The sequence below is a fragment of the Rhinopithecus bieti genome, unplaced genomic scaffold, assembly GCF_001698545.2.
Source record: "Rhinopithecus bieti isolate Rb0 unplaced genomic scaffold, ASM169854v2 scaffold_2439, whole genome shotgun sequence".
NCBI classification, from domain to species: domain Eukaryota; kingdom Metazoa; phylum Chordata; class Mammalia; order Primates; family Cercopithecidae; genus Rhinopithecus; species Rhinopithecus bieti.
The window spans coordinates 1740404-1750749 of NW_016804232.1; the positions used below are offsets into that span (position 1 = coordinate 1740404).

At 39.8% G+C, this 10346-nt stretch overlaps 1 protein-coding gene across 1 annotated transcript in view; it reads left to right on the forward strand.

The window, feature by feature from the left end:
- Positions 1-10346, forward strand: part of CDK13 (cyclin dependent kinase 13) — a 144169-nt gene that overhangs the window by 119758 nt on the left and 14065 nt on the right. Inside the window, exons 11-12 of the mRNA XM_017867362.1 lie at positions 4660-4776; positions 5380-5511. Coding sequence (XP_017722851.1) covers positions 4660-4776; positions 5380-5511 — 249 coding nt within the window. The remainder of the gene's footprint in view (positions 1-4659; positions 4777-5379; positions 5512-10346) is intronic.

Here is a 10346-nt window from a genome sequence, read left to right on the forward strand (position 1 = left end):
TCCCTCCCTCCCTTCCGACAGAGCCTTGCTCTGTTGCCAGGCTGGAGTGCAATGGCGCAATCTCGTCTCACTGCAACCTCTGCCTCCCAGGTTCAAGCGGTTCTCCTGCCTCAGCCACCTGAGTAAATGGGACTACAGGTGCGCGCCACCACACCCAGCTAATTTTTGTATTTTTGGTAGAGACAGGGTTTCACCATGTTGGCCAGGATGGCCTTGATATCTTGACTTTGTGATCTGCCCACCTCAGCCTCCCAAAGTGCTGGGATTACAGGCATGAGCCACTGTGCCCAACCTTTCTTTCTTTCTTTTTTTTTTTTTAGACAAAGTTTTGCTCTAAAGAAGTGCAGTGGCCTGATCTCAACTCACTGCAACCTCCACCTTCCAGGTTCAAGTGATTCTCCTGCCTCAGCCTCCCAAGTAGCTGGGATTACAGGTGTGCGCCACCATGCCCAGCTAAGTTTTGTGTTTTTAGTAGAGATGGGGTTTCCTATCTCGCCAAGCCTAGTCTCAAACTCCTGGGCTCAAGCAGTCCACCCGCCTCGGCCTTCCAAAGTGCTGTGATTAAAGGCGTGAGCCACCATGCCTGGCCAAGCTTTTCTAATTAATTGCTTAGAAAATATAATGGGCTTGGGCTGGGCGAGGTGGCTCACGCCTGTAATCCCAGCACTTTGGGAGGCCGAGATGGGTGGATCACTAGGTCAGGAGATCGAGACCATCCTGGCTAACACGGTGAAACCCTGTGTCTACTAAAAATACAAAAAAATTAGCCGGGTGTGGTGGCGGGCACCTGTAGTCCCAGGTACTTGGGAGGCTGAGGCAGGAGAATGGTGTGAACCCAGGAGGCGGAGCTTGCAGTGAGCCGAGATGGTGCCACTGCACTCCAGCCTGGGCGACAGAGCGAGACTCCATCTCAGAAAAAAAAAAAAAAGAAAGAAAATACAATGGGCTAAAAACATGTTTAAGGCTGGGCTTAGTGGCTTATGCCTGTAATCCCAATACTTTGATAGACTGAGGTAGGAGGATCACTTGAGGCTAGGAGCTTGAGACCAGCCTGGGTCTCAAATTAGATGGATATAGTGGCATATGCCTGTAGTCTCAGCTATTTGGTAAGCTGAGGCAGGAGGATCATTCGAGACCAAGAGGTTGAGGCTGTAGGGAGCTATGATTGCGCCACTGAACTCCAGCCTGGGGTAGCAGCGGGACCCTGTGTCTCTTAAAAAAAAAAAAACTGTTTAAAAAACAAAAGCCCATAAAGGAAACACACAAGATCTCACTGGAAATAAATAAATAAATAAATAAATAAATAAATAAATAAATAAATGGAAAGAAATAGAAGCATTGACTATTTCTAAAATAGAAATATTAAGCATTGTAAAGGCAGTAGTTGGTTCTAAATCTGTAAATTCAGAGTGGTGGTTGAATCCTAGCAGGATTCTCTTCTGGAGTGCTACAGTATTGATTATAGTTCATGTGTAATAAAATTTTGAGGATAATAAGTGAAGAGGTGGATAGGAGATTGTCCTATCAGACTTTCAAGAAATATTAATAGCACAATATGGTATTGACACCGGAGTAGATTGATCAAATCATGATAGATTCCCGAAGTAGACCTCAGATAATTGGAGATTTAGCATATACCTTAGTGTATGATGCATCTCAGTAGTACATGGTATTGGAGTAGCTGACTGGCCACCAGGCACAGATTTTGTAAATGCAGTTATCAGTTGCTGTCATGTCTACCTCTCTAGTTTCTAGGAACTTTCCTTGCATCGGTATGTATATTCCATCATGTATGCTGCTTTTGATTAGATAACTTTGGTACTGAGATATCTTTCAACATCACGTATGATAAAATAATTGAAATTCTTTAAGGGTAATGAAACTGTTATTTATTATAAGACTATTGGGCCAGATGCTAGCTCATTTAATTTTGTAGCTTTAAAATAAAATTAATCTTAAGTTTCCAAAAGAGGAGCAGATTCCTAAGCAATATAATTTGACCAATGTCAGACAGGATTCAAATCTAAAGCTTGCTTCTAAAGTCTGTCTTCATTATACTTAGGCAAAGTACCTTCTTAGAACTGTATTGTGGACTGGGCGCAGTGGCCCATGCCTGTAATCCCAACACTTTAGGAGGCTGAGGTGGGAGGATCACTTGAAGTCAGGAGTTCAAGACCAGCCGGGGCAACATAGCAAAAACCTGTCTACAGACAGACAAACCCACCGCAGTATTATGTAGACGCTGGTTATGCTTCCATCTAAGCCTCCCTAAGTCCTGTATTCCACCTACACTGATTTACATAGTGGTCCTTCCAAATGTCTATACTTTGCTATTTCCATGCCTTTGCCTGTGTTCTCTCTTCTGGTAACATAATTTATCTTACTCCCTTTCCCACCTGTCTATGGTTTTTTTTTTTTTTTTTTTTGAGACAGAGTCTTGCTCTGTCGCTCAGGCTGGAGTGCAGTGGCGCGATCTCGGCTCTCTGCAAGCTCTGCCTCCCGGGTTCACGCCATTCTCCTGCCTCAGCCTCCCAAGTAGCTGGGACTACAGGCGCCCGCCACCACGCCTGGCTAATTTTTTGTATTTTTAGTAGAGACGGGGTTTCACCGTGTTAGCCAGGATGGTCTCAATCTCCTGACCTCGTTATCTACCCGCCTCGGCCTCCTAAAGTGCTGGGATTACCGGCATGAGCCACCGTGCCCGGCTCTATGGTTTATTTATCCTTGGAATTATAACCAAAATTCTTCACTCTTTCCCTAACTTGAGTAAGTTTTCTTAAATTTCTGCATGTTGAAAGTATCTTTGCCTTCCTGTATTCCAGTATGCTTTATACCTTTATTATAGTGCACATCAGTCTGCCTGGGGTCGATTGTGTTTACACGATTACTTAGAAAAGTATACAAAAACAAGAAATAGAAAAGAGACCTGTAAACAACTAAAATAGAAAGCAGGATGAAACAAATGTCAAACCAGTAGCATGCAAGGAGTAATTCTGAGTAGCACTGGGGAATACAGAAGACTTTTGTTAATTAGATTACTTTTGATCTGAATCTTGAGAAGTGAAAAGAATTCAGCTACATAGAATTTAGGGAGAAGGAACATTAGCGTAGACATGAAGGAGGGCCTGTGGGGAGAGATGGATTGGGAAATGAGACTAGGAAGGCAGATTGGGACCAGATCTAGAGAGCCCATGCTACAGGAGTTGGGCTTTCTTTCCAAGGAAGTAGGGTTGAGGAGGTTGTGAAAATTGGACTTTCAGACAAAAGAGAGTAGAACTGTACGAAGAACAAGTTCTTAGTATCTTTAAAGCTTGGGTTTATAAAAATGTTAAATATATTGAGACAAAAAAGTACATTTCTGTGACATATGGCTTTAGACATGTGAAAGGTCTCCTATAAATATGTGTTTCTGAGTTATTCTAAAGCTCAGCTAAAAGAATGTCTGGCAACTTGAGCCATTACTTGTTTATATACATTTATACATGCATTTGTATTTACGTATGTTTGGAACATTTTTACTTTCAATCAGTGATACATCAACATTTTCTTTTTACATATGCAGACTAGCTGACAATTTTATTTATAATAAACATCCTTGAAATTTGGTATACAAAAAATAAGTAGATTTAATCAAATTTTCATCTACATATTACTCAATCAGTTAGTTTTTAAATGTTTAGTAGCTGGAGTTGCCTATTTGTTTATAGCATTTTTTTCTACAAATTACTGTAACAAGGATTTACTAGTTAATACTAAAATAATGAGGGTTTTCAAGATACAGGTAAACGAGAGTAAAGCAGTTAAAATTTCTTTATGACTTAACATCAGCAGCACTACTTAAATTGAAGAACTTTGATGTTTCAGGAGTATTATGTTTAGTGTCCTTCCATTGATGGCAGTTAGCAGTAGTCTACCCTACAGTTACCTTCTTGAGGTCATATAGGAATCTGTTTCTGCTATTATTGTAGACTGCCTTATATTCATGGGAAGGAGGAGTGACAGGTACCAAAAAACCACAGAGGGACATATATTTAACTCTAGTTCCTTAATTTATTGGCATAAATTTTTTATGTTGGTTTTAAGGTATAAGTCACATATTTTGAATATCATGTTTTAAGAGTTCATTTTGCAAATATGAAAGTCCTCTAAGAATTGGAATGCTTGGATTGTTAAAAGTATCTACTGAAAATAAATTAATTTCTTAAATAATTAAATTGGGATGACTAAAATATTTAACGAGGGCCGGGTGTGGTGGCTTATGCCTGTAATCCCAGCACTTTGGGAGGCCTAGGCAGGTGGATCACTTGAGGCCAGGAGTTCGAGACCAGCCTGGCCAATCCTACTAAAAATACAAAAACTAGCTGGGCCGTGCTGGCGCATGCCTATAATCCCAGCTACTCAGGAGGCTGAGGCAGGAGAATCACTTGAACCCAGGAGGCAGAGATTGCAGTGAGCTGAGATTGTGCCACTGTACTCCAGCTTGGGTGACAGAGTGAGACTCTGTCTCAAAAAAAAGAAATAAAAAAATAAAATAACAAAACTTTTTATAGACCAAGGCTTCAATTTTGTGTATTTAAAATGAGTTGATGTTTTGTATAACAGTTGTATGTATTCTTTATGTAGTTTATAGTGATGTACTTTCTTTTGTGTGTTGCTTAGCCGAATATGTGGGAGTCCATGTCCTGCAGTGTGGCCTGATGTAATCAAACTACCATATTTCAACACCATGAAACCAAAGAAGCAATATCGTCGAAAGTTAAGAGAAGAATTTGTTTTGTAAGAAGGGGATGTATAAACATCCTTATTGCATGAATGTTTTACTTTTAATTCTAGTGAATTATAAATGTTAGTCTATTCTCTAGTGATCTGAGGTAAACCTGTAATTCTTCTAGGGCATTTAATTTTGAGTTCTGTTTGCTACATGCAGATTACCATTTTACCATTATTATGCAATCAGTGATTTGAGGTTGTGTGTTTGATTTGGTACTTACATGAAATAACTTTAATAAGATCATTTAAATGTTACTGGAACAGCTTTCAAGCTACTTGAGCTCAGGTTTTCATTTTGCTTTAGAAAAAACTATACTGTTCAGTTCTTAATTTGTGTAATAACAGCAAATTGCCCGTGGAGTAACAATATATACTATTGTTTAGAAAGTGATTGCGAAAATTATGTAAAAATAATGAAATATTTATTCTAAGGAAAATTCGGGATTTATTGAAGTAAAGTATTATGCACATATTAAAAAATGTTAGTATTTAAAATTATTTTTACATTATCTTAGTTTTACAATTTAATAAAAAATAGTGTAAGCTCCTAAAGAAACATAAGCTTGTGTCTAAAGAACACATCTGACTTTTGTAATCCTCTCATGCTAGTATTCCTGCAGCTGCGCTAGACTTATTTGATTACATGCTCGCCTTGGATCCTAGTAAGCGCTGCACTGCTGAACAGGCTCTTCAGTGCGAGTTCCTCCGAGATGTGGAACCCTCAAAAATGCCTCCACCAGAGTAAGTGACTTTTTTTTATATCAGCTTCCACATACACAGTTTTAATAACATTTATGTATAATGACAAGATAGTTCATGCCTGGTTATGAGAAAAGAAGTATAATAAATCAAAGAAAAGATAAAACAGCAGTAATACACATAATTTGCACATCTAGGATATAGATGCTTGCTTAATGTTTAGAACTAGCAAAAACAGCTGCCTTCTAGCTAATTTTAGGCTTGATTGACCTCAAGATTTAATAACATATTTCAACTTTAAGAAAATATTACTGCTGCCCGGGCGCAGTGGCTCACGCCTGTAATCCCAACACTTTGGGAGGCCAAGGCAGGTGGATCACGAGCTCAGGAGTTTGAGACCAGCCTGGCCAACATGGCAAAACCCCGTCTCTACTAAAAATACAAAAATTAGCTGGGGTGATGGCAGTTGCCTGTAATCCCAGCTACTTGGGAGACTGAGGCAGGAGAATCGCTTGAACCCGGGAGGCGGAGGTTGCAGTGAGCCGAGATCGTGCCATTGCACTCCAGCCTGGTTGACAAGAGCAAGACTCCATCTCAAAAAAAAAAAGAAAATATTACTGCTGTTGCTATTCTAATACTATGTCTACTAAATACTTAACACTGCCACTGGTACTGCTGTAGCTATAATTTTGAGTGCTATGCTAAGCATTTTTCATTTTTTACATTAATCTTTATAACCTTATGAGGTAGGTGTTAGTATTATTATCATCACTACTTTACAGAGGAGGAAGCAGGCTCAGAGAGGTTAAGAAACTTGCCCAAGAATACAAATCTAGTAAAGGGTACAGCCAGCACATAAGTCCAGTAAGTAAGAGAGGTTCGAAAAATACTTTATAGCATACTGTACAATATAAATTTCTTATCATTGAATGAAAGAATATTAGTATCAGAAGCCTGTATGGAAAGAATGACTGTCTGATGGGGGAAATATACAGAGTTTGGGAGTCAAAATAGCTGGCTTCTCTTGAACCTTTACCTTCACATGGCTCCTGTTATTTCTCTAGGATTGATTTGGGGATGGGGGGGAAAGAAAAACAGTTCATTTGCATTCCTTGACAGGATCTAGAAACCTTGTAGGTATTTTCTTAGTAATTTTTTTTTCGTCTTCAGACAGTCTCACTCTGTCACCCAGGCTGGGGTGCAGTGGCACAATCTCAGCTCACTGCAATCTCTGCCTCTCAGGTTCAAGTGATTCTCCTGCCTCAGCCTCCCAAGTAGCTGGGATTACAGGCATGCACCACCACATCTGGCTAATTTTTGTATTTTTAGTAGAGACGGCGTTTCACCATGTTGGCCAGGCTGGTTTTGAACTCCTGACCTCAGGTGATCCACCCACTTTGGCCTCCTGAAGTGCTAGGATTACAGATGTGAGCCACCACGCCCAGCCTTTTCTTAATAATTTTAAAAATGATAAGGAGCATCATTAAAAGCAAGTCTGTTATCTGTAATAATAAAATGGTTCCATGTAATAAAAATAGCATATTTTAAATGAACAGACATGGGCTTTGGAGTTCAAATCTTGGTTCTTCTACTTATCAGTTAGATAGTGCTTGTTATATTTCTATGAGGCTGTCATATTCAGCTTTATTAAGCTTTTATTGAGCTGTACATGGTTGGCCTTTGTGGGATGATTTGAGGGCCAAAAGCATCTATTATTTGACATCATGAGGGACCTGAATTTTTCACTGTTGAATTACTTGTTTCATGTTTGCTTTTTCCTTAGTGTGTGTATCAGTAATCTTAAAACTTGGGCTCAGTACTCCTTCAAATAACATTTTTTAAACTTCTGATTCAGAAAAATTTCAACTCTACAGAAAAATAGGAAGAATAGTACAATGAGTATTCATGTATATCCTTTATCTACATTCAACAGTTATTAATAGTTGGACACATTTGCTTTATCACTCTGCTTTTTTCCTGAACTAGTTAGATATCATGTTGTGGAGGTGACACTTATAAATATGTAATCATATCTGTAAGAACTAGGACTTTATTCTACATGCATACCATATAAAGCATATGAAATTTAACATGAGAATATTTAATGGTCAATCCATATTCAGATTTCCCCAGTTGACCCAATAATTTCCTTTATAAGCTTTCTTTTTTTTCAGATAAATAATTTTTCAAAGTTCGGCATTCTATTTATTTGTTATGTCCTTTTCATCTGTAATCACTCCCTAGGGAAGAGATCTTATGACATTCAACATTTTTTAAGATTCCAAGCTAGCTGTTTGGTAAAATATTTCACAATTTGGATTTGATTGCTTTTTATCAGAATTAGATTAAGAGTTTGGGGGTGGGGGGGCCGGGCGCAGTGGCTCAAGCCTGTAATCCCAGCACTTAGGGAGGCCGAGACGGGCAGATCATGAGGTCAGGAGATCGAGACCATCCTAGCTAACACAGTGAAACCCCGTCTCTACTAAAAAAATACAAAAAACTAGCCAGGCGAGGTGGCGGGCGCCTGTAGTCCCAGCTACTCAGGAGGCTGAGGCAGGAGAATGGCGTAAACCCGGGAGGCGGAGCTTGCAGTGAGCTGAGATCCGGCCACTGCACTGCAGCCTGGGTGACAGAGCGAGACTCCGTCTCAACGAAAAAAAAAAAAAAAAAAAAAGAGTTTGGGGGACAAGAATATAATGTTGATGGTGATCTTGCTCTGTCATAATTATGTTCAACAGAACGTAGTATTACTTAGTAACAGTAAATTAGTAAATGCTGACATTTTTAAGTAGAGCAGTTACATCACTCTTGTAAATGTATCAAGTGGAAAGCAACTATCATAGCATTTTGATATCTACCACCGATAGTCATTTAGAAAATGTTGAGCAGTTGTACATTGTCCCATTTTCATCTTGAACTTATGTTACTCCCATAGGCTTTTATTTTAATGTAAAATATTTATGCTGGAAAGTATTTTATTGATTACTGTATTATATATTTTAAAAAACAAATATATGTATATAAATGGAAATTAAATTTCACGTTTCCTGTGACTAAAAGCTCTCTTTCTTCTTGATTAAATTGTCATTGCAAATATCAGTAGTGAATATTTCCTTATTTATTTATTTATTTATTGACGGAGTTTTGCTCTTGTTGCCTCAACCTCTCAAATACCTGGGATTAGAGGCATGTGTTACCACGCCCAGCTAATTTTGTATTTTTAGTAGAGACAGGGTTTCTCCATGTTGGTCAGGCTGGTCTTGAACTCCCGACCTCAGGTGATCCGCCTGCCTCGGCCTTGCAAAGTGCTGGGATTACAGGTGTGAGCCACCGTGCCCGGCCCGAATATTTCCTTTTTAAATAAAGAGGAAATTAGTAAATTTTATTGGAAGTACAACCTAATGAAAGAGATCGGGCTGAGATTTTTTTTCCCCAAGTAGTTTGCCTATCTGTTGATTAATATTGCTTATTCTAGAATGAGACATATTTCCATATGAATTCCAATTTTATTTTTTATTTTTATAAGCACGCTTGTAAATTAGCATTTGAGAATGTAAGGAGTTTTGTCATAGTTATATCACTGAGTTCTTGGAACTCCCTCAACATTATGTGTGAAAAGTCTTTCATCAAAAATGATTTTAGACTGGGCATGGTGGCTCACGCCTGTAATCCCAGCACTTTGGGAGGCCGAGTCGGGTGGATCACAAGGTCAGTAGTGCAAGACCAGTCTGGCCAACATAGTGAAACCTTGTCTCTACTAAAAATACAAAAAAATAGCTAGGCGTGGTGACAGGTGCCTGTAATCCCAGCTACTCAGGAGGCTGAGGCAGAGAATTGCTTGAACCTGGGAGGCAGAGGTTGCAGTGAGCCGAGATGGTGCCACTACACTCCAATCTGGGTGACAGAATGAGACTCCATCTCCAAAAAAATGAGAAAGATTTAAAGGACGGGCACAATGGCTCATGCCTATAATCTCAGCACTTCCGGAGGCCAAGGCGGGAGGATCACTTGATGCCAGGAGTTTGAGATCAACCTGGCCAACATGGCGAAGCCCTGGCTTTACTAAAAATACAAAAATTAGCTGGGCATGGTGGCATGTGCCTGTAATCCCAGCTACTCAGAAGGCTGAGGCAGGAGAGTTACTTGACCCTGAGAGGCAGAGATTGCAGTGAGTTACGATCTTGCCACTGCACTCCAGCCTGGGTGACAGAGCAAGACTCTGTCTCAAAAAAAAAAAAAAGGAAAGAAAGAAAATGATTTTAGGCCGGGTGCAGTGGCTCACGCCTGTAATCCCAACACTTTGAGAGGCCAAGGTTGGTGGATCCCTTGAGCCCATGAGTTTGAGACCAGCCTGGACAACATGGTGAAATCCCATCTCTACTAAAAATACAAAAAAATCAGCCAGGCATGGTGGCACACGCCTGTAATCCCAGCTATTCCAGAGGCTGAGGCATGAGAATCGCTTGAGTTTGGGAAGCGAGGCTGCAGTGAGCTGAGATCACGCCACTGCACTCTAGCTTGGGCAACAGAACGAGACTCTGTCTCAAAAAAAAACCAAAAAGATTCTAATGACCTTCCTGTTGTTAAGATTCTTTCAAACTTCAGTTTTTTGGATAGTAAAGAATTGGAGGCTGGGCATGGTGACTAATGCCTGTAATCCCAGCACTTTGGGAGGCCAAGGCAGGAGGATTACTTGAGGCCAGGAGTTTGAGACCTACCTGGGCAACATAGGGAGACCCTGTTTTTACAAAAAAAAAAAAAAACAGATGAAGGATTAGAGATCACATGATCTAAAGAAGGATTTCTTATCTAGTAATTATTTGCCTTTTCAGTTGTCTTACCAGTACTTATGAAATGACATTTTCTAGTACTTGTTA